Raw genomic sequence first — 27,882 nt, forward strand, 5'->3', positions numbered from 1 at the left:
AATGGTGGTGTCAACATTTTGAGCAGATCTCTTTTTACACAAGGAAGAGGCTTGAGTTTATCTCTGAGAACAAGAGTTTTGCTGGGGGATGATGGGACCACCTTCCCTCCATCACTTTTTAAAGATATACAGAGATAACTTAGTTGTTATGGAGATGCGGGGGTAGAGCAGGTGGGGACAGTGGCATTTGGGGCAGCCTGGGCTGCTCTGTGGGGATCAAGGTTGGAACCTGGAAGAAGGGGTGGTGTGGCCGCTGATCCCTCTCTGGCCCCCCTGAATGAGCTCTGGACTGGAAGGCGGTTTGCTGGATCCTCTGGATTGGAAAGAGGTTTGTTTCCAGAGTCCCTGGCACACTTTGCCCACGGCTCTGTGGCAGTGACAAAGTAGGACTCAGGGTCCTGCTCCACGGCACCTCACGTGTCTGTGGGCCTGGCACAGCGCCCAGGCGTGGGCAACGGTGTGCTCTGACAGGTCTGACAGCAGGGAGGTCTACCCAGAGGCTTCCTAGGGGTCAGCCATGGGCAAATGGTAGCCAGAGCAGAGGGCAAAGAACATGGCAGATGCTCAGTGGTGACCCCATCTGAGAAACTCTTTGGATAGTACTGGAAAAAAACTAGGTGGGGGGCACGGAGTGACCATCCTTGAGTGAGCGGACATCTGGTTTACACCTAAAGCTTTTCTGCTGTATTCCGTATTTCCTTTCTTTCCATGCACCCAGGATTCTGATGTCTTGGTGGTATAATGGATCCCCCTCCCTGAGAGGGTGTGTCCTTTCCTAAATAGTTGACACGATGGGACGCCCCAACTGGAAGAGCGGATAGTCACATTATCTAATACAGCAGAGGTTAGCCGCGGGTGGTTCTTTATAGTTAGATTCAATTAAAATTAAACAGAAAATTCCATTCCTTAGGCCTATTTCAAGTGCTTGATAGCCAAATGGAGCCCATGGCTACCACACTGGATGGTGCACGTTTTCCATCATTGTAGAACATTCTATCGGACAGTGCAGCTCTGGAGGGATAAAGAAACGAGGTTGACAATTTCTCTGCTGTGTTGATAGGTTCAATTAAGGAAGCGCTTGCAAGCTGGCCTGGAGACATATCTCATTTAGCCCAAAACGTGCTTAAAACATTAAAACATTTTTTGGAACAAGAGCCGTCTCTCTCTCTCCCCCTTTCCTCCGTCCCTTCTCGCTCTTCTTGTTCTCCCTCTCTCTCTGTCTCTAGATTTTCAGCTACTTTGAGAATTTACACGCTCTGGCAACGCAGGGCTTGCATTCGTCTATCCTGAGAATCCTTAGCCTTGACGCCCTTCTGCAGCCTCTACTGGGTTTTCCTCACTTTACCTTACCTGCTTACTTGGCCCCTGTGGGCATCCTAGTTTGAAACCTCTGATCCAGAGCAATCTCATATACCTGGAAGGATCCCAAGGCCAGCAATCCTCACAGGTTAATGAAAACTGTATTTAAAAGCCAGCGCTGACTTTGGAGACCCAGGCACCGAGGAAAAATTAATAGCAGATTTCCCCCCAGTCCATTGCTTTGCCTGAAATTGGAAAAACACCTCCCCGTGGCCCCCAGGCCTCCCCTCAAGCTTGAAAGCTGCTCTGGGGGGTCACCAGGGCTCAGGCCTCTGGGCAGGGTTCCCTGTGCTTTCCCTGATATCAGGGGAAAGGTATGTGGGGAGGCTCTGTTTTTCTCATTTGCGAGGGGATTGTCGGGGGTGCTAAAGTGTGACAACAGTAGCGATCACATTTCGGGCTTAATAAAATACCATGACGCTCAGCTAGACACTACCTCATACTCCACCAGCTGACCTGGATTGAGTTACCCGCTGGGCCAGCACCGAGGGGAGTGGGACAAAGCGGAGGACACGAAGATGGGGCTGGGCCCTGGGGGAAGAGGATCATATGCCCCTCAACTGTGCTGCACAGGGGGCAGGCCTCTCAAAGGATGCCAGCCTCTCACGGCCCAGGGTGCTCCTGGCCTCTCTGGAGTCAGAGTGTGACTATCATGGGGCCGGTGTGTCTGAGCGGGACTACCAAGACAGAGGATGGGTTCCTGTGGCCTTGGCATGGGTGAGGTGCAGTGGGGCTGAGGAATTGACACTTTCTGACCCAGAGAAACAACTGCAAAGAGTCTCGTGCAAGGATGTCCAGCATCCCAGTGAGAAACTGGAAACCCCTGCAGTTCCCTCGATTGGATCATGGTGGAATGAACTGTGGTATATCCATTCAGGGGAATCCTACCCAGCAGCTCAGAAGAAAGAGGGAGACAGTTATGTTAGCACATGGAAATGTTTCCAAGACATCCTACAGTGCAAAAAGCAGCAGATTGGAGAATGAGACATCCAGTATCACACATGTCCATATTTATAAAAACCAATTAAAAACAAGGTGATATATATAAATGTATCCATATACATAAATGGAAACAGAAAGGTCTGGATGCTCACACGTCCGACTGGGAACAGTAATTCCATCTGGGAAGGCACTGGCATTGGGTTAGTGGTCAAAGGAGGCTTTAACCTTACTGAAATGCTTTCTTTCCTTTCCTTCCTTTCTCCCTCCCTCCCTCCCTGTTTCCTTCCTTCCCTCCTTCCTTCCTTTACAAGGAGAATATGGACATATATCGCTTTTGAAAAATAAAGTATCTCCCTGGGGAGGAGAGGAGAACACAGGATCTAACACTGGAGGCCAGAGGCCAGCGATATATAGCCTCTGACTGGCTCCCAACATGCCGGGGTCTGTGCTCAGCACTTCACATAGGTTAACGGGGATACTACTGTCGTTCATCTTACACAGGAGAAAATGAGGTGAGAGAAGTACAGGAACAGGTCTGTTATGAGCTGAATTGTGTCCCCTCAAAAGATGTTGCAGTCCTAACCCCAGTACCTGGGAATGTGACCTTATTTGGAAAGAGGGTCTTCACTGATGATCAAGTGAAGATGGGGTCGTGAGGGTGGGTCCTAATCCAGTATGACTGATGTCCTGATACAAAAGGGAAATCTGGACACAGAGACAGATATGCACACAGGGAGAACATCATGTGACTGTGAGGGCAGAGGTGGGGTGATAGGTCTACAAGCCAAGGAACGTCTCGGAGAAGGTAGGAGAGAGGGGCAAGGAGCAGATTCTCCCTCAGAGCCTTCAGAAGGAGCCAACCCTGCCGACATCTTGATCTTGAACTTCTGGTCTCAAGACCTGCAGGACAGGAAGTTTCTGTTGTTTAAGTCACCCAGTCTGGGTACTTGGTTACCCCAGAAAACTTCCGAGGCCATAAAATGAAGGCGAGGAGGAGCCCAGGAGGCTGTGTGCCTCCAGAGCCTGTTCTGGCAAAGATCCATCCATCCTAAGACTAACTTATAAAAATGCCTCCCGTGGGCCCGGAACAGCATCAGAGGATGCTTGGGTCAAGAGAGGGGAGGTTTCGGGACTAACCTGACTCTTGTCCTCAAGGTACTTCTTGTGTCCCCGGAAAAGAGAGGCTCCTCTGCTGCTCCCACCATGGTCCAAGCCATCATTACCTGCCACCTACACCAGAGGGTGGCAAACTATGACCTGGGGGCTAAATCTGGCCTGCCCGCTGTTTGTGTAAATAAAGTTTTATTGGAACACAGCCATGCTCATTCATTTACATACTGTCTAGGGCTGATTTTGTCCTACAACAGAACTGAGTAGTTGAGATAGAGACAGCCTGCGCCGCAGAGCTTAAAATATGTACTCTCTGGCTCTTTACAGAAAAAGTTAACTGAGCCCTGACTCAGACTATTACAGTCACCTCCTCACTCTGCCTGCTTCTACCCTGTCCACCCCCCATCTTGCCAGCCTAGTCTCCATCCAGCAGCCAGAGGGATCCTGCTAAACCTTAAGTCACATCCTGTCCCTCCCCTGCCCAAAACCCCATAATGGCTCCCACCTCCCTCCAAGTGAAAACACAGTCCTCACCATGACTCGGGCCCCACTTGTCCGCACACGCTCCCACTCATCACTCTCCCGCCACCATCTCCCACCCCTCTCTCACTGCACTGCACACACAGCAGCCCCTGCTAGTCCAACAACCCTCATGCTCTTGCCCCAGGGCCTTTGCATTTACTGTTCCTTCTGTTTTGAATGCTTTTCCCTTCTCTTTCCATCTATCAAAAGCCTGCAAAGGTCTGTTGATGTCACTGCCTTTGTAAAAACTGCCCCAACTCTACGCCATGTCCCGACAAATGTTTCTGTGCTTCCACACTGCGTGGGGCCTGTAGGGTTAATCTAGGCCTGATATAATGGCCGATTTCTTCTTTCATCTGCTAAACTGGGAAACCCTAAAGGTAGTGCTTTTTTTTTTTTTTTTTAATTTAAACTGTTTTTTGCAAGGTCAGAGAGTACAGCAGTTAAGAGCACACACTCTGGGATCTGGGTCAAATTCTGACTCTGCTTACTAACAGAATGGACTTGGACAAGGTACTAATCTTCGTGACTCTCAACTTCCTTGTCTGTAATTGAGCTATAGAATGGTACTGCCCACATAGGGTTTTGTAAGGATTGAATAAATCAATACAGGTAAAGCATTTTGCAAAGTCCCTCACCCACAGAAAATGCCACATACACGTTTGCCTTAATTATCACTAGTATTACTATTTTGAATTCCATAGGCCCAAACTGAATTGAGTTCACCACCAAAAGAGGTTCATGGATGGTCAGCTCTGCTGAGGAAGCAGTTTAGAAGCAAAGCAGGACATTGCAGTCTTCAGTCCAAATTCCAAAGACACGTCAGGATGCTACACGTTAATGCATCTCAGGAAGCGGGGCGGAAGAGAACTAGGGTAGAGACATTCAGTTTCACGCATCCCTGATGTTGTAGTTGGCCTTCAAATGCCCATCCCTGGGCTCCAGGGCCAGCCCCGCTGTTCCCTAGGTGTGTGATCTTGGGAAAGTGACTAGACACCTGTGAGTCTTCAGTTTTTTTTTTGTAATAAACTTTTTTTGGGGGGGCTGCATCAGGTCTTCATTGCTGCACGCGGGCTTTCTCTAGTTGCAGCGAGCGGGGGCTACTCTTCATTGTGGAGCACGGGCTCTAGGCGCCTGGGCTTCAGTTGTTGTGGTGCATGGGCTCAGTAGTTGTGGTTCGCGGGCTCTAGAGCGCAGGCTCAGCAGTTGTGGTGCATGGGCTTAGTTGCTCCATGGCATGTGGGATCTTCCTGGACCAGAGATCAAACCCATGTCCCCTGCACTGGCAGGTGGATTCTTAACCACTGTGCCACCAGGGAAGTCCATGTAATAAACTTTAAATTTTAGAATAGTTTTAGATTTACAGAAAAATTGTGAATACAGTAGAGTGTTCCCATGTGTCCCACACCCAGTTTCTTTTATTGTTAACATCTTATATTCAAATAGTATATTTGTCACAACTAATAAATATCACTATATTATTATTATTATTAACTGATGTCAATTCTTTATTCAGTCTTTCTACTGCCATACTTTTTCTCTTTCAGGATCCCATCTGGGGTACCACATTACATTTTGTCATCTTGTCTCTTTAGGTTCTTCTGGATTGTGATAGTTTCTCAGACTTTCCTTGGTTTTAGTGACAGTTTAAAGGAGTACTCGTCAGGTATTTTGCAGAACGTCTCAACTGGGATTTGTCTGATGTTTTTCTCATGGTTAGACTGGAGTTATGGGTTTTGGTGAGGAAGATCACAGAGGTAAGAGTGCCGCTCTCATCACATCACATCCAGGGTACATACTATCAACATGACATCACTGTTGATGTTGACCTTGATCACCTGGCTCAGGTAGTGTTCCTCAGGCTTCTCTACTGTAAAGTTACTCTCCCCCCACCTTTCCATAGTACACTCTTTGGAAGGAAAAAACTATGCAAAGCTCACAGTAAAGGGTAGGGTATCTACATAAATTATTTTGATTTTTCTGTATGGGAGATTTGTCTGTTCTCCCCCACTTATTTATTCAATCATTTATCTGTGTCAGTATGGACTCATGGGTACTTATCTTATATTTTGGGTTGAATACTATGTTATTTGTTTTAGTACTCAAAGTGTTCCAGCTCTGGCCACTGGGAGCCCTTCCAGTCAGCACTTGTGTCCCTTTGACATACCCCATCATCATGGGTTTTTTTGAGCACTTCTTTAGTTTCTGGTACTATAAGATGCTCCTTGTTTATCATGTAACTTCTCTGTCCCAGCCCTAGAATCAGTCACTCCTCCAAGGAGCCCTGGTTCCTTTCACTGGAAAATGGTGTTTTGAAGCCAAGATCTGGATGCTGGATGTGCTAGTTGCTGCAGGAGTGTCATTGCTTCTGGGCCCTCTTGGGCAACAGACCAAGGTCTCCAGGATTTTTAAAAAATATTTATTTATTTATTTATTTGGTTGTGCCGGGTCTTAGTTGCAGCAGGCAGACTCCTTAGTTGTGGTAGGCTCCTTAGTTGTGGCCTGCCGGCTCCTTAGTTGCGGCATGCATATGGGATCTAGTTCCCTGGCCAGGGATCGAACCCAGGCACCCTGCATTGGGAGCGTGGAGTCTTAACCACCGTGCCACCAGGGAAGTCCTGGGTTTTTAAAAAATTATGAAATATGGGTAATGCATCCACTTGCAGGTGTGTAATGAGGCACGTGGCTGGCCTAATAAATGATACCAATTACAGTCCCGACCACTCCTTTCACCAGTGTGGAAACTGAAGCTCGGACAGGGCCAAGTGGAACTTACATAAAGGGTCACAGGGCCTGGGTGAAGGTATCTGTGGGATTGCAGGAGCGTCCCATCTTTCATCAGCGATGACAGTGATTTATCCTTTTGTCATGTGCTCAAAGTCCAGATTTAGTTTCAGGGTCACATTAGTCTCCTGAAATGCATGAGACAGCATCCCACCTTTTCTTTGCTCTGCAGTGTGTGCAGGATTGGATTTATTTATCCTTTCCTTGAATGTTTGGTGGAACTCTTGTCTAAAACGAGCTGGACCTGGTGCCTTTGTTAGAGCTGTACACCTTTAACTACGATTTCAATTTCCCATGGTCACTGGTTTATTTATTTAAAACATCCCCCTTGGGTTAATTTTGATAATTTACATCTTTCTGAAAAGGGTCAACTTCATCCAGGTTTTCAAGTTCATTGGAACAATACTGCTCATGGTAGTCTCATAACTAAATAGGTCCCCTGAACCTATGATGATGTCCACGCTTTCATTCGGGATGTTGGTTACTGATCTCTTCTTCTCCCTCTTTTTTTTCTTGTTCATGCTTGCCAAAGGCTTTCTACCTTAATGATCTTTTCAATTACCAGTTCTTATTAATTTTCCTGGTTTTCTAATAAATGTAATTTAAGGCTGTCTGGATCAGCCTTTGCCTGCACCCCATAGGTTTTTTTTTTTTTTTTTTTTTTGTGGTACGCGGGCCTCTCACTGTTGTGGCCTCTCCCGTTGCGGAGCACAGGCTCCGGATGCGCAGGCTCAGCGGCCATCGCTCATGCGTCCAGCCGCTCCGCAGCATGTGGGATCTTCCCGGACCGGGGCACGAACCCGTGTCCCCTGCATCGGCAGGCGGACTCTCAACCACTGTGCCACCAGGGAAGCCCTAAGCACCCCATAGGTTTTGATCCTTAGTATTCTCATCCTTGCTTGTTTCTGAACAGTAAGCCTGGTGACAAATACCCATCAAAATCCGTTCTGATTTATGCTGGTGACAGCCGGGGTTTTCCCAACCTGCTCTGCTGTGGTCTGATCCCATTACTTTTTGTCCTTGGCTGCCTGGAGACACGAATGCAGAAAGGAAATTGTTGACAAATTTGCTTTAGAAAAATGACTCTCATCCAAGCCAGATGGACTCCCTGCCCACTCCTCCTTCAAGGCAGGTAGATTTTAAAAGTGAGAGTGCTTAATGCTGCCTCTAGACTAGCCAGAGAGGGGCCTGCTCCCTGGGAGGGAAACCTGTGCTGTCTTTCTCGTGTTGTTTAAATGTTTAACTTATCTGAAGAGCACTAAACAGGCTGTGGCCTGTGTTGCATTAATGGTCAGTTGGGCAGGACGTCTTGGAGAGCAGCTCAGCGCTGACACGGTGAAATATTATTCTCCCTGACAGCTCCTGCGGAACCGTAAATCAGACGTTGAGCAATCAGGCCCAGGTGTCAGGCAGGCAGCCACGGCCTGCCCAGATTCCAGCCACTTCTGAGTCCCTCCAGCATGATCCTTCCCAAAGCTCTGGCAGCATCTTGAAACGCTCCCCCTCCACCCCACCCTCCAGCCTGGCCACGCCTGATTCGGGCCAGGGATACCTTCTGTCAAAACCTTTAGGTTGATCTTGTTTCTTATGAAGGCCTCTTTTCTTTCATCCACTCTGTGGACCCGTATTCCTTCTCCAATTCACTGTTCATCTCAAAACTGTATCTTTGGGACTTCCCTGGTGGCGCAGCGGTTAAGAATCCACCTGCCAATGCAGGGGACATGGGTTCCACTGGGAAGATCCCACATGCCGCCGAGCAACTAAGCCTGTGCGCCACAACTACTGAGCCTGCACTCTAGGGCCCGCAAGCCACAACTACTGCACCTGCGCGCTTAGAGCCCGTGCTCCACAACAAGAGAAGCCACCGCAATGAGAAGCCCGCGCACTGCAACGAAGAGTAGCCCCCGCTTGGGGCAACTAGAGAAAGCCCGCGTACAGCAACGAAGACCCAACACAGCCAAAAATAAATAAATAATTGTATCTTCCATGAAAGACAAACGCCCCAGCCTAGAAGGCAGCCTGGCCGGGGCTCAGATCTCCACTCTCCTCTCACTAGCTCTGCGACCCTGGAAAAATGACCTCCCTGGGCTTCATTCTTCATATGTAAAATAGAGATTAAAAAAAAAAATCTCCCTTTCCATGGTACTTGTGAGATTTCAGTGAGAAAATGCACGTGTGATGCTTGGCACAGGGTAAGAGCTCAATAGGTGTCAGCCCTGGGCAAGTTAACCTCTCCGTGCCTCAGTTTTCCCATCTCTGAAATGGGGATACGTAACAGCATCTACCTCCTGTGACTGCCGGAAAGGTTAAATGAAGGCATGCAGGTGAGCCCTTCGGGCACTGCCTGGCACACAGTGAGCTCTCAGGACATGTCAGCTGTCGCTGATTGGGTTTATCATTCTCACCTGTGCCCCCCACTCGGCTCCAACCTCAGTCCACATCCTTCTTTCTAGAAATGCATTCAGATCCTTTGTTTATTGCTTTGTTCCCCTTGCAGGGGGGAAGAGAAGGTGCCGTAGTTGTTTGGGCTGCTGTTATTTGTGTGACTTTTGTTTTGCATATACGATGTGAAGATGACATGATTCACGGAGGAGTTTTTCATCTTTGTCTTCTTCGTTTACACTGGGAATTTCTCCTCCTCTTGCTGTCAGACCTTGCTCATCTTCCTCCAGGCTTCCTGGCTGCACCAATCCTCCCTGCTCTCCTTTTCCCTTTGAACCCACTGTCTACAGCACTGTAGAGTCTAGATTTCCTGTTGGGAATCTTCTTTCTCAGCCAGATGGCAATCGTTCTCCTGGGGGAGGCAGCACAGCACGGTGGATGAGTGCAAGGGCCCTGGAGCCAGGCTGCCTGGGTCTGAATACTGCCACTGCCAACTGTGTGACTTTGGGCTGTTCGCTTAACCTCTCTGTGCCTCAGTTTCTTCATTTGTAAAATGGGTGTTATGGACTGAGTGTTTGTGTCCTCCCCAAATTCATATGTGGAAGCACAAACACTCAGGTGGCTGTATTTGGAGAGGGTGCCTCTAAGGAAGTAATGAAGGTTATGTGAGGTCATAAAGGTGGTGCCCTGATCTGACAGGATTAGTGTCCTAATAAAAAGAGACAGCAGAGGTGCCTAGCACATGCTTTTTCTCTCCCTTTCTCTCTCCCTCTCCTTGTACACACACTGAGGAAAGGCCATGTGGAGACACAGTGAGAAGGTGGTCTCTACAAGCCAGGAAGAGAGCTCTTACCAGAAACCACATTTGCCAGCCCCTTAATCTGGGACTTCTAGCCTCTAGAATGGTAAGAAAATTAATTTCTGTTGTGTTAAACCATACAGTCTGTGATGTTTTGTTATGGGAGCCTGAGCAGACTGAGATAATAGGGATAACAATAGTGAAGATTAAACAAGTTAATACATGTAAACCGCACAAAACAGTGCCTGGTACCTAGTAAGTACTCAGTAAATGTCAGCTGTGATTACTGTTACTATTCTTCTTCTTATTTTTTTTTTTTTTGCGGTATGCGGGCCTCTCACTGTTGTGGCCTCTCCCGTTGCGGAGCACAGGCTCTGGACGCGCAGGCTCAGCGGCCATGGCTCACGGGCCCAGCCGCTCCGCGGCATGTGGGATCTTCCTGGACCGGGGCACGAACCCGTGTCCCCTGCGTCGGCAGGCGGACTCTCAACCTCTGCGCCAACCAGGGAAGCCCTACTATTATTATTATTATTATTATCATCACCATCTTAACTGAAAATGCAGGTCATGTCTTACAAATTTAGGGTTCCAGAGCTTCACTGTCTCATGGAACTTTCTACAATGTGTACAATGAAGTAAATGTTCTGTCCAATATGATAGCCACCAGCCACATGTGGCTAATTACATTAGAATTATTTAAAATTAAATACAATTAAAAATTCAATGCCTCAGTCACACTAGCCATATTTCAAGTGCTCAATAACCACACGTGGCCAGTGGTTACTGTATTGGACAGTGCAGAATAGAACAGAGACATCCCTAGGGCTCTAGAGCATTGGCTTTCAAGTGGTTTTGACTGTGACCTTCCGTAAGAGACACATTTTCTGTCACACAGAGATTTAAATTACTGAAACATAATTGATAACACTGAGACAATTTCTCAAACAATATTCACCACTACTATTTGTGATGCACCCTATCATACCCCTTTCAATCAACTTTCCTTTTTAAACATTTAAAACCATACCTTCTAATTATTAGGGAAACATAAACTACAATGAGGGATCACCTCACACTGGTCAGAGTGGCCATCATTAAAGAGTCTACAAAAAACAAATGCTGGAGAGGGTGTGGAGAAAAGGGAACCCTCCTGCGCTGTTGGTGGGAATGTAAATTGGTGCAGCCATGATGGAGAACAGTATGGAGGTTCCTTAAAAAACTAAGAATTGAGTTGTCATATGATCCAACAATCCCACTCCTGAGCATGTATCGGAGAAAACTTTTCATTTGAAAAGACACATGCACCCCAATGTTCACTGCAGCACTATTTACAACAGCCAAGACATGGAAGCAACCTAAGTGTCCATCAACAGATGCATGGATAAAGAAGATGTGGCACATATATACAATGGAATACTACTCAGCCATAAAAAGAATGAAATAACGACATGGTGCAGCAACATGGGTGGACTAGAGATGATCACACTAAGTGAAGTAAGTCAGACACAGAAAGACAAATACCATATGATGTCACTTATACGTGGAATCCAAAGTATGACACAAATGAACTTATTGACAAAAGAGAAACAGACTCACAGACATACTGACAGAAAACAAACATGTAGTCACCAAAGGGAAACGGGGGGATAAATTAGGAGTTTGGGATTAACAGATACACACCACTATATATAAATGAAACAACAAGGATTTATGTGTAGCACAGGGAACTATATTCAATATCCTGTAATAAACCATAATGGAAAAGAATATGCAAAAATATATATGTATAACTGAATCACTTTGCTGTACACCAGAAACTAACACAACATTGTGAATCAACTATACTTCAATGAAACAAACAAAAAATAAAACTTTAGTTTCATCCTAAGCAATATCACCTATGAAATCACTGGCATAATGTGCTAGTCATTTCCCCCCTAAAACACTAATAAGAGAAAAACTGTAAGTTTAACAACAAAAAAATTTTTTTTCAAGTAAAAGCAAGTTACATGAAGCCTGCACTGTGCTGTACGCTAGGTGATCCGTAAATACGGTGCAGCTGACTACTCTCAAGGGCTTGGTGCAGCGTTTCTCAACGGGGTGCCCCTGGCATTTTGCGGGGAATGATTCCTCGTTGTACAAGGCTGTACAAAATACTGGGTTACGTGGCACCCCTGGCCCCGACTGCTAGGAGCCGACAGTTCTTCCCCTTCGTGTGATAACCCACATTTCCCTCCCCATTTCCAAACTCACCCTTCCCCACTTGACGATAATAAGGTTGCAGACATCGAGAGCCTGCGCTCTGAGAACGAGGGAAGACGGGAAAGCGAGGACGGGGCTTTCCCCCACTCACCTCTTTACGCAGGGGCCACGAGGATGGATGGCATCGCCTCCCCCGCTGCACACGGAGCCCCGAAATCAAACCCAAGAGGACTGTGCTGCCCGGCACCTCCACTCAGCCGGGTCCGGCCTGGCTTTGGCAGTGGCACATGCGCAGTTCAGTGAGCCCGAGGATGCTTTTATGAGCTCCCAAGCGTCAGGTGTGTGAATTTCAATCAAACCTCCCCCCTTGCTCCACAACCCAGCTGACATTTCAGATGAGGATCCTCTGCCCTGGATTTTACTGCAAAAGAAGTAGCCCTCGCACAAAGGCAAGTTGGCCGGGTAATTGTCAATATTTATGCCCAAACTCCAGCAACTTGCTGTCATTTAGGGCCAGGTTGCTCACCACTGTCATAATCTTTGCCCTACCTCTGCATTACATGTATTGTTACTGAATTATGGTAAAATCGGGGATTGGGCAACCTAGTTACCTTTTCTAGCTCATCATACAATAAACATATAATGATTTAAATTAAACAATTTGCCCCTGTACCATGTAAACCCCCCTTGCACAGTCCCAGTGGCACATGCAGCCCTCTGGTGGGGAGGCCCATCTCTTGGGCATGTACCGTGTGCCAGGCTCTCTGCTGACTGCTTCCGTGTACCTCCCATCATCCTGACAACCCTGGAAGTTAGGGGCTTTTCTTCTACCCATTTAACAGATGAGGAAACTGAGGTTCAAAGGAGGTGGAGTGACTTGCACAGGTCACACAGCCAGGAGATGGTGGAGCCAGGACTCAAAGGCAGACTGAACTGACTAGCAAACACTTGCCGTAAACTCTGGACACGCATCCCTACAGTCCTGAGATACAGCTGAACTTGGCACCTACTTTGTCTCTGACCAGTCCTCCTCATGGAATCCCTGCCCCATGAGCACTTTCACCTTTCAGTCCGGGAACGATCTAATGCAAACACCTGCTTCCACCATTGCCCCCTTTGGTCTGTTCTCCACCCGGCAGCCAGAGGGAGCCTCTGAGCAGTGAGTCAGGTCATGTTGCTCCCCTGCTCTAAATCCTCCAATAGCTTCTGGTCACTGTTAGAATGTTACCCAGAGCCTTATGATGGCCCAGAGGCCCCACGTGATCTGTCTCCCCTCCCCCAAAATGCCCTCCACAGTCCTTCCTGCTCTTTTGCTCTAGCTGCACTGGGCTCTCCTTCCTGTTCCTGGAACTTGCCAACTCTGACCATGCCCCAGGGCCTCTGCACTGCTGTTCTCTCTGTCTGGTACACTTTCTGCCTAGATGCCCACGTGGTCCTCTCCCTTACCTCCTTCAGGTCTCTGCTCCAGTGTCACAGAAGCCTTACCTGGTTTTACCAAGGAAAACAGTCCCTGTGACCATCTCCTCCGGCTCTGCTGGCCTCTCTTTGGAGCACTTTATCTGACATTTTATATTCAATTGTTTATGGTCTGCTTCCCCAACTGGAAGGTCAGTGCCTCCAGGGTGGGGGAATCTTGCTGTGTTTTATTTTCGTTTTTTTGGCCACTGAATCCACAGCACTTAGAGCAGGGCCTGGTGAATGATAAACTCTCCATAAATTGCCGTTGCTTGTGGGAGCTGATCTCCTTATTTAGAGATGGCACTGCAGGCTCAGAGCAGAAGGGGATCTGACTTCGTTCCCTAAACGCCATCATCTGACCATCCATGCCGGAGCCGGGCTCCAGCTCCGAAGGACCTCCCTGGGGAGCTCCACCGGGCTGCCCTTCAGATTTTGACGGGGGCTCCCTGCACCAGCAAGCAATATGTGTTCACTTGTGTCTTAACTTCTGCATCGTATGACATGGTTTCAATTCTGCTGAGGTGCCCTCGGGGCTTCTGGCACTGGGGACATTTTGGAAAAAAATGTAGAGAATAAAAACAAACTGGCTTCCCTGAGTAGCTCCAGCTGGTAATTAAGATCCTTTTCCAAGAGGTGCGACTTTGACTTTGCGGTCAGCGCAGAACAGCAGAGGGGGCAAGGTTCTGAAGACATGGGCTTGAACACACACCAGTCCAAAAAATACCTGGCTCTGAGCCTCAGGTTCAACAAGACGGACAAAGTGCTTACTAAGTGTCTACCAGTCACTGCCTGAGAGCTTCAAACCCGCGTATCTGTCTGTCGATCTGGTATGTCACTGGGGTGTCCCAGACACCTCCGACCTCATGTGCCCACAACAGAAGGATGGATTCTCCCGTCCTCCCTGTGTTGCCCACCACAGAGAACAGCACCATCACCCAGGTCAGGCCAAGCCCAGGAGCCCCTCTGGGCTCCTCTCTCCTCTCATCCCCCACATCCAACCCGTCAGCAAGGCCTCTCAGCTTTCCTGCCATTCTCCCGGAGCCCACATCTTCTTCCCATCTTGATCCAACCCGTTTTTCATCTTTTGCTTGGAAGTATCTCTTTGCTGGTCCCCCTGTCTCTACCTTTCCCGTCCTACTGCCTAATCTCCATGCAGCAACCAGAGTGGTCATTTTAAAACATTAATCAGGTCACGTGGCTCTTCCCATTTCATGCTCCCTCGCCCCATGGTTGTCCAACTCTGATGTCTATGGCTCGTGTCTGGCTCATGCCTCCCTCTCCAGACTCATCCCTCCCAGCCGCCCCCTTGCTTTCACTCACTCACTGCACTCACCTGTCCTTCTTGCCGATCCTTGATGATGTCACACTAGTTCTCACCTCAGGGCCTTTGCACCTGCTGATCCCACCTCCCTTGGTCTCCACCTGGCTGGTTCCTGTCATCATTCAGGCCTTGGCTCAAGTGCCACGTCCTGGAGATGCCTTCCCTGACCCCCTCGAGAATGCTGTTCCCTTACCCTACTCCCTCACCCCCAACACTCACTATCACATCTGATTGTTTTATTTTCTTCACGTCCTTTTCACTACCACAAGCATGCTTGTTTATGGATTTGTTTGGTTGTTTACTGCCTGGTCCCTGGGGCTTTAGGGTGACTCAGACAGACGTCCCTCCTCGCACAAAAGTGACATTCTAAGCAGGAGACAGGGAAAAACTACATCTACCCTGGACTTTTCAGGTACAAGGGCCAATAATTTCCATTGTTTGCTAAAGCAGGTTGGGTTTTACTACATGCAATCAGCTGAGTCTTTACTATATTAGGCTCCATAATACTTGCTGAATTCAATTGCCATGTTTTTTTTTTTTAATTTAAAAATTTAACTTTAAGTTCTCTCTTTTTTTCCCCCCAAGACATAAGAGGACTTTGTAAAGGGAGCTTGCACATTGCTTTTGGCTAAAGAGATAGTTTTGGGCCTTGATGCTACTGGCATTCTCCACTGCTCCAAAGCTTTCTTTCTCAGCAAGTTTTTTTTTTTTTTAATATTTAGTTATTTATTTAGGCTGTGCTGGGCCTTAGTTGCAGCATGCATGCAGGATCTAGTTCCCTGACTAGGGATTGAACCCCAGCCCCCTGCCTTGGGAGCATGGAGTCTTACCCACTGGACCACCAGGGAAGTCCCCTTCCTCAGCAAGTTTCTATCTCAATCCTCTCTTTGAAAAAGATGTTGGGCAGAGAGCATCAATCTCATTTCATAGATGGGAGGGCTGAGGCCCAAACGGCTTGCTGAGACTGGACGGAACACAAGATCGATCATTTCAGCAAGGATTTTCCTTTCTGGAACTCTAGGACTGCAGACTGGGAAGGAAACTCTGTATCCTTTCCTGACGATAAATGAGTAATGCTCTCAGTTGGCCAGGACAGATTTGCAATTTATAGCCTTCATATTACTACTTCACAGTTGAGTACCCAGGGATTTTCCAGATTCTAAGAAAAAAATATTCCTACTAGGATAAATAGAATTGTTCTTTTACATGCAGTTTTATTTTAGGTTGCCTTTATTTTTCAATCTGTTAAACCAATAACGAGAATATAATTTACAAAGCTAGAAGATTCCCACATTAATCCTCTTATCAACCAAAAAAACTTTCCTCACCTTGGAGAAAGCTGCTTGCTCTTTCATTAGGGGTAAGTAGTGTACTGCATTTCCCTCCTTGCTTTGTCTACCAGGAAGCTCAGAGAGACTCAACTTAACTGCTGTAGTTAGCCTGAGCCAGACTTTTTCTGGTACAATGCCTCACCCTTATTCATTACATGGCTTTCAATTCCTTTGCTTTTGCTTTAGTAGCTCTATTTTAAATATGTTTTCTATTTGAAATTCTTCCCCAATCTTTCTGACACAGGCTGGGTATAAACAAACGAATTAAATTTATTTCTGAAGCTGCTCTCCCCCTTTTTCCTATCTCCCTTGCTACTTGCTTAGGGGCACAGGAGCAGATACTTTAAATCCGCGCGGCCCCACCGCTCACTCTCTCTCTCTCTTTGTAAAACATGTTTTCAGGAGAATGTAAATTGTTTTTAAAAGCTTCCATCCTGGCCCACTGCTAATTATTCCTGACCCAGGAGGATCTGTACTAATTTGTCTTAATAAACTTTATTAAATAGCAAATTTCAGGAGGAAGAAACTACGCAGCCTTGATTGGATTAGTAAAACTGCCAGTGGACATCACCACTAGAGCAGAGAGAAAAGCCCATTAACCACAGAGAGGGAAGGTGGGGAGAGAATCCGGTCAAGTGTGTTTCCAATAAGCCATGGCTGGCCACAGTTTTGTGCCTTCTTCGGGGTTGTGAGCAAAAGTTTCTAGCCTCCAAACGAAAAAGGAAAAAAAAAAGGAAAAAGAAAAGGCAGTGTCTCTGCCCCCAAACAAGATGCAGGTGATTAAATACAGCAACTATGGAATGAAATGAGCAATCAAGCAATTCCAAACCTCCAGGTCATTGAAGAACAGATGTGTATCTGCGAGGTTGAAGATCATTTCTTCCATCATGAGGCCGATGCGCACGGACGCCGTGGTGTCCTGTTAGGAAGAACCAGAGAAAAGCGCAAGTAAGTGGAGTCATTGTCGTCTCAGCCTCCTCTCCTCCCGGCCCACCCCTGAATGGCAGAACCGGTCCGTCCTCATCTGCGCGGCTAGCACACGGCCTAAGATGTGTCTCCGGGTGGGGTCAGGGTGATAATGTTGCACAGCTTCTGAGATTTCACTTCTACTTTTTCATCATTTCTATCTACCCTCGCCAGTGTTTAAACCTCCCCCCACAAATATGCCCCTGGAATGGCAACTGTGTTCAGTGTTGCAAGAACCAGAAATGGCTGTAGGAAAGGAGAGCCTCTTGGAGAATGTGTGTTTCCAGGGAGGCCTGAGTGATTTCAGGGAAAGCAGTATAAACTATGTATAAACTACTGGGAGAGCCGGGATGCTGGTTCTCTCCTTACAACCGCTCTATGGCTATAGCCCTCCTCCTCCGGCTATTTAAAAAAACACTTTTATCTAACAAGAGAGGATTAACTACGAAAACAAGCATATAAACAAAACCCACTGTAGGGGACTTCCCTGGTGGTGCAGTGGTTGAGAATCCGCCTGCCAATGTAGGGGACCCAGGTTCGATCCCTGGTCCAGGAAGATTCCACACGTCGCAGAGTAACCAAGCCCGTGTGCCACAACTACTGAGCCTGCGGGCCACAACTACTGAGCCCATGCGCCGCAACTACTGAAGCCCACGTGCCTAGAGCCTGGGCTCCGCAACAAGAGAAGCCACCGTAATGAGAAGCCCACACACTGCATCGAAGAGTAGCCCCCGCTCTCTGCAACTAGAGAAAGCACGTGCAGCAATGAAGACCCAATGCAGCCAAACCAGACCAAAGAAACCCACTGTAGTACATCCATACCCGGGAAAACGAGGCAGCCATTAAAAAAACGGAGTCATGCTAGAACTCCTGACATAAAAGAAGCATCCAGAAAAATAGTATTAAGGAACAAAGGCAAGCTGTATCACAGTATAGTGTGTAAAACACAGTGTACAATGAAAGGGTCCACTCTCTCTCCGTCTCTGTCTCCTTCTCTTTTCTATACACAGAGCATGTAGACTGCATTACTCTTTACCCATATTTGGGGTCCCATCCTGAAAAGCTTCTCCCTGTAGGAAGATGATATACACCAGGGGCTGGCAAACTACGGCCTGAGGGCCAGATCTGGCCTGCTGCCTGTTTTTGAATGGCTCACGAGCTAAGAGCGATTTTTACATTTTTGAACAGTGTATTGTCTACGGTTGCTTTTGTGCTTTGCAGGCAGAGGTAAGTAGTTGTGACAGATCCTTACAGATCCTAAAATACTATCTGGCCCCCTGCAGAAGAAGGCTGCTGGCCCCTGATATAGATGCTCCCTGTTGAGATGTGACCATATGACTTGCTTTGGCCAATGAAGTGTGAGCAGAAGTTATGTTTTGCTTCTGCTTGGAAGCTCTAAGAGCTAGTGCATGGTTCACCATGCTCCCTTCCCACTTCACAAGGCTAAATGTTCCAGATAAAAGCTACTCGGTTAGCTTGGGTTCCAGAGTAAAGAGGATGAGAGTCAGAGCTGCAACAGACCACAATGGACACATACAAGAAATAAGAAGTAGATGAGACTGTAAAGCAATTGTACTCCAGTTAAAAAAGAAAGAAGTAGATGAGATTTGGGGGATGTTTTTTACTGCAGCGTAACCTCGCCTATTCCAACTGATACACGTGGAAAATATGGAGCACGTGGCACACAAGGGTTCTCAACCCGGGCTGCACACTGTGATGATCTGAGGAGCAGTTAAAAATCCTAATGCTCAGGCCATACCTCTGATCAATAAAATCAGAATGGCTAAGGGTGGGATCCAGGCACCAGGAAACTTTACAGCTCCCCACTTGATTTCAGTGTGCAGTCAAGGTTAAGAACCACTGGTCTCAGAAAATAGCTAGCTAGTGGGAAGCAGCCGCATAGCACAGGGAGATCAGCTCGGTGCTTTGTGACCACCTAGAGGGGTGGGATAGGGAGGGTGGGAGGGAGGGAGACACAAGAGGGAGGAGATATGGGAACATATGTATATGTATAACTGACTCACTTTGTTATACAGCAGAAACTAACACACCATTGTAAAGCAATTATACTCCAATAAAGATGTTTAAAAAAAAAAAAGAACCACTGGTCTAAAAGGAGAGACAACACTTAGTAATATTCCTGGTTGATACCTATTAAGTGATTTCTCTGTGCCACTCTCTAAGTATTAACTCATTTAATCCCCACAACACTCTCTGAGGTGAGCACTAGTACTTTCCTATTTCATAGATGAGAGCACAGAGGCTCACCGAGTAACCTGCTCAAGGCCACACAGCTAGCAAGTGCTGGGATTTGAAGCCAGGTCATCTGCTTCCAGAGCAGCACTGCTTCAGAGGAGGCGCTGGAAGGGCCAGGATTGGGAGAGGAGTAAAGGGGGCCTTGACCTGTCACTCCATACACTTCTTTTCCCCACTGAATTTTTTTACTGGGAGGCTGCATTACTTCTATTATAAAAATAAATAATGAATGACATAAACCCTTCTTGACCCTTAAAAAAAAAAAAAAAGGAAAAAACCCGTAGCTGGTGATCTCAGCTTCACACACACAACTGTGAAGAATCAAGCCCAGGAACGCAGCCATTAGGTGAAACATCTCATTAGGGCCCCAACAGCCAAAGCTTAGCACTCCAGATCCTGGCTGGAAGTCGCGGGGTAGAGCGCTCCATGAATAACGAAGAGAAAAAGGGGAAAACAAACTTTTCAGGGCCAAGCAGGGAATCGTTGTGTGACCTGGCAAAGGGGTTTGGGGGTGTTTCCACACATTACTCATACCCAAACCATTTCACCTCTGCAGGATTGCACATTCTTTCTTGGCGAGGCTGTTTGTATACCTAACCACCTGTGCCCAGCCCTCCATGTACTAGACAGGAAGCAAGAAGAAGGGGCCAGGGCTTCCCTGGTGGCGCAGTGGTTGGGAGTCCGCCTGCCGACGCGGGGGACGCGGGTTTGTGCCCCGGTCCAGGAGGATCCCACGTGCCGCGGAGCGGCTGGGCCCGTGAGCCATGGCCGCTGAGCCTGCGCGTCCGGAGCCTGTGCTCTGCAATGGGAGAGGCCGCAACAGTGAGAGGCCCGCGTACCGCAAAAAAAAAAAAAAAAAAAAAAGAAGGGGCCATCCAGACTTATCCTCTGAAAGGATTTATTCAGAAAAATGTCAGGTCCCATGCCAGCACACAACAGGAAAAGTAATTATTGTAGACAAAATGGCTTACCTATGACAAGTATTTGCATAGTTAGAAGAAGCCAAATCCTCTCTATCGATAAAGCTGAAATTATGACTTACTGATATTGGGAGGGTGTGAAGAGAAAGTGTGCATGTGTGTGATAAAGGCAAGGATGAGAAAAGAGAGCTAAAGTCTTATCTTCCAGTGTGGGAAGCCAGAGACCATGCCTAAAACAGAAAAACAAAAAAATCAAGATGTGGTCACAGAAGCAGGTTACTTAGAAATTTGGAGGTGACCCAAAGAATCAGCAAGAGTTGAAAGTTGTTGCCTCTGCGCAGAAAGAGGGGGTGGGGTGGGTGGAAAGTCGCTGGGGCCTGCTGTTTTTCGTAATACTTTCCTTTGGAGAACTCTATGGATTTTAAACTCTATGCATAGATTTCTTGGATTAAAAGAAAACTAAATTAAAAATAAGAGGAAACATACTCAAGTAATATTACCCTACAGTAAATATTAAACTGGAAAAAGACCCATACATGTGAACAAGGGACATGTAAAAAGATGTTCATTACAGAACTGTCTGTAAATAGCAAAAGTTCGGAAACAATTTAGCTGTCCGGCCAAAGGAAATTAGAGAAATAAAATGTAGAATATTCATACAATGGAAAACTAAACTCAGTGGAAAGAAATGAACCAGACCTCCATGTATTACCAAGGATGCCTCAAAAAAAAAAAAAAATTGAGTGAAAGCAAGTTTTCTGGAAGTTATATACTGCATGTTATTACCATTTATTAGAAACATATACAATGTTACTACATATTTTCCATGGACACTTATATATTTGTAAATATCTGCAAGGATATACCCAGAGTCAGAACAGCAATTACTTGCGGAAAGCAGAGAGGAGGAGACAGAGGAATTCGAGGTGATGATCAAAGTGAACTTTAGTATTATGCAGTATATTCTAAACGTTTTTTAAAGAGAAGGGATTCAAACATTTCTTGTATAATTAAAAATTGAAACAAAAACTTAAAGACACCCAGAAGTTTCTGAGGAGAACCTTGAGAATACCCAACTATTCCCTAAGCATTCTCTTATTTCAGCTTTTCCCAAAATCTGCTTGCACGCTGCCTATTAGATTGTTTTGAACTATGTAGGGGGGACCTCTTTTCAAGACACTTGATAAAAACTAGTTGTGCTGGGGTGGAAAAGTCTGGAATAGCCCATGAAAAGCACAACTGTCCCAGGGGTTAAGTAACACAAAGTGTTACTCTGGGCCAGACCACTCTATCCAAGGAGAAAATGTTTTTTTCAGGGTTGTAAAGACTGAGAAATGAAGAAAAAAAAAATAGTGGAGGCTCAGCATTAATTAATGTGAAAGACAGCTGGAGTGAGGACAGGATGACAGACATGGGTTTCATCTCATGCTGCCCGCTGAACACGCCCCTAATATGCTCTATAAACACACCACCCTGGTCTGTTGGCTTAAGTTACCCTGTGCAGCTTGGAGCGGGAGGACGCCCTATCTGACCCAGCACATCTTCCAGTCAAAGAAAGCCTAAAATAAGGGAGCCTTCATGCCGTGTTCTTCAGCTAATAAAAGGCTACAGGCTAACACTGCAGGGAGGACTAAATGAGGTAGCACACGTGTAACCCCCTAACCCAGGGCCCAGTATGCAGCAGGCACTCCCCAAGAGTTGGTTATTATCAAAATCCCCCAGTCCACTTCCTCACCCCCTTAAACAAAGAACCTGCTTCTGTAAACCCAGCAGGAACACCCCAAATCAGATGGTACTTTATTAAAGATGTACTTTATGCAAGTACCATCTCACATGAAAACCATTTTGTTAATCATTACATACTCTTTGGATTAAAAAAAAATCAGTGGTTAATTTCCTAAACAAGCAACAGCAGAAACAGATTGTGCTTAAAAAAACAATCCATTTAAACCAGAATGGAGAACTGAGAAAAGGGGAGTTTTTCCAAAACAGGCTTCAATTTGTAACTTGTCTGTTGAAAGGACTGTGCTGGGAGCTGGTGGGGTTCGGGTGGATGGAATGTCATCTTTGTCTGACTAAAGAGTTTGTGGGTGGCTCTCTCCCCGTGAAGGTACAAATCAGAATAAGGCGCTGCAGATTTTTTCAATGTGCTCTAATGGTCTACAGATTTGTCAGCGTTCAGTTTTGATGATGGCGAGGTGGGCTATGCACGCATGCATTTAGGAGGCTGATGAGGATGCTCTGAGCGTTGGAACCCGCCCCCCCCCCCACCCCCCGCCCCAGACAGATGCTGTAGACCTGGATGCAGCTCTGTAACCTAATTATCACGCATTCTTGGTGAGGTTCTCTTAATTAGAGGAGGATGGTGAGGACATTCACCATATGGGCCGCTCTGAGATCTGCCTTGTAGATCAATAAGTTATTTTGTGACGTATGGCTGTATTTCCTGGATGGAGGGGAGAGGGCAAGTCTTTCCTAAAACGAAATTAATCTGATGTCCAACAAACCTGAATGAAGAAAACGGGATGTGGATTCCTGGAGGTTTCAAATCTGAATCAACGTTTGCATTAATTTAGATGATGGCAACTGTTTTCTGTCAAGTGTCTCCATCACCCCCAACATACAAGCTCTCCAGTTTAAGCCGTATTCTTAAGAGGGCTACTTCCCCATCCCTGTGGATTAGGAAGCAACCATTTTCATTTCAAAAGGAGTCCACTTTTTTTTTTTTTTTGCGGTACGCAGACCTCTCACTGTTGTGGCCTCTCCCGTTGCGGAGCACAGGCTCCGGACGCGCAGGCTCAGCGGCCATGGCTCACGGGCCCAGCCGCCCCGCGGCATGTGGGATCCTCCCGGACCGGGGCACGAACCCGCGTCCCCTGCATCGGCAGGCAGACCCCCAACCACTGCGCCACCAGGGAAGCCCGGAGTCCACGTTTTTAACCGAAAAGTTGTTTTTCATGAATCACAACTCTATTTCTCCAATAAAGAATTTCCTTTGCTGAATTTTCCAAGTTTTCTATTTTAAGCACATAACGCTTTTGTAGCAGATGGTTTAATTCGTCATTTAATTCTACCATGTTTAGTTCAGAGGTGAGATCCACACACTATTTATTCAGCATCACAACCCTTTGAACAGAAGAAAGGCTCACCCCAAATTCATCTTGAAATCAACTTATATGACTGTGATCTTTTGTTTTTTTTCACAGCTGGTTGGATAATAATAACAGCCGATCTTTATTGAGTGCTTTGCAGTAGGTTAACAGTGTGGGATCTGAGCCAGACTGCTTATGTTCAAGTCCAATTCCACCTCTTACCAACTAGATGACCTTGTACAAGTTACTTAATGTCCATGTGCCCCAGTTTCTCATCTGTAAAATGGGGTTACTTAACTCATAGGGTTGTTACAAAGATTAAATGAGCTTTTCAAAGTCTAGGTTATAAACCTGTTAGTGAACATTTACTTTAAATGTCCAGCATTAAAAAAGAAAAAAAGGATAGAAAAAAACACAAGAGAATCCAGGGGTCAGTAAACTGCCTGTTTTTGTAAATAAAGTTTTATTGGAACACAGCCATGCCCGTTTGTTCACTTAATGTTTATGGCTGCTTTTGTGCTACAGTGGCAGGGTTGATAGCTGCTACAGAGCCTAGCCTAAAGCCTAAAATATTTATCATACTTTCACAGAAGAAGTTTGCCAATCTCTAGAATAGATGACAAAATATCAGAGTACATCATATGCGTAATGATGAACTTCTATTTTTGTTGGAATGTGTGTGTGTGTGTGTGTGTGTGTGTAAGGGTGGGGGGATGCTGGAATTCAGGTCTGATCTGACTCCAGACTCCATTATCCTCTGGTTATGCCATGATGCTTCTTCGCTCTGAGGAAGTGCCTGACTTCGTGGCTCAGCCACGTGACTGGAAAGAAGAGGTGCGTTGCCCCCTGGAATATCTAGATGCAGTAGCTTCTATAGTACCTGGTGGTCTCCACTTGAGCTGGTTTCCTCTGGGGATCCCTGCTGTGAAGATCTGGAGGCTGTCTGTGCAGGAGAGGGTTAACTCAGCAGGCCTGGGTTGCTCAAACTCTGCATATTCCTAAGAAAGGTCTGACTTCAAGACTGGTCCTTGGCTGGCTCCTGGTGGATGAGCTCTGAGCCCTTGGGTCAAGCAGTACCAGTTGATCAGATAGTTTATGCTAACAATGTGATTTATGGTGACTGCCTGCTTTTGTTTGAGGGGCTGGAGTCTGCCATGCAGATGCTGCATGCCTGTATCACTGACCCAATAAGACCCTGGAAACCAAGGCTCAGGTGAGCTTCCCTGGTTGGCAACACTTGGCACGAACTATCACACCTCAGTGCTGGGAGAATTAACTGGACTGTCTGTGCTCCATTGGGAGAGGACACCTGGAAGGTTGGACCGGGTTTTTCCTGGACTTCATTCCATGTGCCTTTCCCTTCGCTGACTTTAATCTGTATCCTTTTACCATAAAAAACTGTAACCATGAGTATAATAGCTCTTCTGAGTCCTGTGAGTCCTTCTAGCAACTCATCAAGCCTGACGGTGGTTTGGGGGGCCCCCAACTCAGTGTCTTTAATAGACACTTTGAAAAAACACCAACTGGTTAACAAAAGAGGCAGCATGATACTGTGGAGATACCTAATCTCTCCGGGAATGAACCTTCATATCTGTAAATTAGCAGTTCATAAGTTTTAGTAAAAATAATACCCATTATTGGCCTTCCAGGGTGATCTCATAACCTAGGTCTGGTCAGAATCATAGTGACTGGTTCAGGGATGGTCATGTGGCCAATGGGAGCCAAGCAGAGTTGGCCCTAGGATGTCAGCTATAACTACTGGGAAACAGGCACCTTCTTACCCCTGAGGTGGCTGAGCTGGGAGAACCTAAACTTGAGGATGCTGGCAGCCATCTCTGTCACCAAACTGGCAGAGCCTTACTGACAACACACACAGATTCATATGAAATTATTGGGGGATCAGATCCCGCTGTTCCCAAAGTCTACTTCTAGATATTTTGGTTATACATTTTCCTTTTTGGCTTAAACTAATGTGCATTGAGTTTCTGTTGCTTATACTCAAAAGATTCTTGACTCTGCTCACAACTTTCCGGTGTCTGTACAAAAACAGGTACTTCCAACTGGCAACGGCCATGGGCAAGTTCAAGTGCTTCTACAAATCTTAGCAATGATTGAGCCTTGCCAGGGAGCACTTCGGAAGACTGTCTTCTGTTTTTTTTTTTTTTTTTTTGTGGTACGGGGGCCTCTCACTTTTGTGGCCTCTCCCGTTGCGGAGCACAGGCTCCGGACGCGCAGGCTCAGCGGCCATGGCTCACGGGCCCAGCCGCTCCGCGGCATGTGGGATCTTCCCGGACCGGTGCACGAACCCATGTCCCCTGCATCGGCAGGCGGACCCTCAACCGCTGCGCCACCAGGGAAGCCTGACTGTCTTCTCTTTTGTTGGCTCCTCTTACTCTCCGAACCCCAAGGTGATGTTAAGTCAAGTGCAGGGAAGGGTCCCACTTATTATCTGGTCTTAGAGCCACAGTCTCTCCTTTACACAAGCGTCATCCTAATGGAGCAAATGGTTTCCCCCTAATGACCACCACAGATTGCCCCCACCATTCACCAGGTGTGCATGGAAGTGGCCACAGGCAAGAAGCTCCATGAAGCAAAGTGGTTGAGCACATCAACTGTGGAGTCAGCCGGACCTGGGTTCAAATCCTGGGACTGTCATTCCCCAGGGACATGACCTTGGTTGAGATGTTCGCCCTCCCTGGCCCTGAGTTTTCTCACCTGAATACAGGCAGCGAGTCCTTCCTAGGGCTGCTGCAGGATAATGCACGTGATGTGACTTGCCCCTGGTGCTTAGGTATTATTAGCAAAAAGCAGCAGAGTCCAGAATCTTCCATCAGAAAATTTTCCCCACTTAGAAATTCCCAAGCAATAGCTTAACCTGGTATTTTCTAAACCATGGCTATTCTTGTAACACCTTTGCAAGTTTCCCATGCCCGAGAGCAGCTGTGTTATGTTAACTTAGTATTTTCCTTTAATTCAGCTACCCCTCTCCCAACTTAAAAAAAAAACGTAAATGCGTGCAGTTTAGAAAGAAACTTGTCATCATGACCGTAGATGGCAAACCTGTTGCACTCACCATCACTGGACGTTAACCATGAAGATAAGCATGTATATTAGTTTCTCATGGCTGCTGTAACAAATTACCACAAACTTAGTGGCTTGAAACAACACCAATTTATTCTCTTACAGTTCTAGAGATCAGAAGTCTAAAATCAAGGTGTTCCTTTGGGAGGTTTCAAGCAGAATCAGTTTCCTTGTCTTTTTCAGCTTCTAGAGGCCACCGTGTGTTCCTTGGCTTTGGTCTCTCCACTACAGCCACTTACTGCTGACCTCGTATCTCCTCCTATCCACTCTCATCTCCTGCCTCCCTCTTAAGAGGACCCTGTGATTACATTAATCACACCTGCTAAGTCTCTTTTGCCATACAAGGTAACATTCACAGGTTCTGGAGACTAGGACCTGGACGTCTTTTGGGGGTCATTTGTCTACCTACCACGGCACGCAACCAAAAAAAAATCACAGAATGCTGCTCTTTTGTGTACATGACCTCATATACCATGTTTTAAAGCAGTGGCTCTCAGCAAAGGTGGCACCTCCTTCTAGAGAGTAGTTTGGAAGTTTGGGGGACATTTTTGCTTGTCATCATAATTGGGGGGAGGTGGTATTTGGGACGGTTTGATATTGTGATTTATAATAAGAAAATATATATTTGGTTTTTGTCCCTGTTTCTGGTACAGAACTACTACTAAAGCCCTCAGAATTTCTAACAGCCAAGATATGGCAGCAGGCTAAGTGCCCAGCGGCAGTTGAATGGATAAAGATGTGCTGAATGGATACAGATACACACACACACACACACACACTGGACTATTACTCAGCCATAAAAAATTTGAAATCTTGCCACTTTCAACAATATGAATGGACCTGGAGGATATTTTGCTTAGTGAAATAAGCTAGACTGAGAAAGACAAATACTGTGTTTTTACTTATATGTGGAATCAAAATGATAAAACAAATGAACAAACATAACAACACAGAAACAGACTCACAGATGCAGAGAACAAACCAGTGGTAGCCAGAGGGGTGGTGGGGCGGGGCATGGGTGAAACAGGTGAAGGGGATCAAGAGGTGCAAGCTGCCAGTTATAAAATAAGTCACAAGCATGTAGTGGACACAGCACAGGGGATACAGTCAATAGTAGGATAATAACTTTGGCTGTAATCTACAAAAATATTGAATCACTGGGCTTCCCTGGTGGCGCAGTGGTTGAGAGTCCGCCTGCCGATGCAGGGGACAGGGGTTCGTGCCCCGGTCCGGGAAGATCCCACATGCCGCGGAGCAGCTGGGCCCGTGAGCCATGGCCGCTGAGCCTGCGCGTCCGGAGCCTGTGCTCCGCAACGGGAGAGGCCACAGCGGTGAGAGGCCGGCGTACCGCAAAAAA

The 27,882-nt window shown here is 46.7% G+C and overlaps 1 protein-coding gene across 1 annotated transcript in view; it reads right to left on the reverse strand.

Moving 5' to 3' along the window:
• EYA2 (EYA transcriptional coactivator and phosphatase 2) overlaps positions 1-27,882 on the reverse strand; it is a 176,685-nt gene that overhangs the window by 21,383 nt on the left and 127,420 nt on the right. The window contains exon 9 of the mRNA XM_027078034.1: positions 17,040-17,129. Within this exon, the coding sequence (XP_026933835.1) occupies positions 17,040-17,129 (90 nt within the window). The remainder of the gene's footprint in view (positions 1-17,039; positions 17,130-27,882) is intronic.

This window comes from Aethalodelphis obliquidens, unplaced genomic scaffold (genome assembly GCF_003676395.1).
Source record: "Aethalodelphis obliquidens isolate GAN/ISIS:26980383/991018 unplaced genomic scaffold, ASM367639v1 scaffold42, whole genome shotgun sequence".
NCBI classification, from domain to species: Eukaryota; Metazoa; Chordata; class Mammalia; order Artiodactyla; family Delphinidae; genus Aethalodelphis; species Aethalodelphis obliquidens.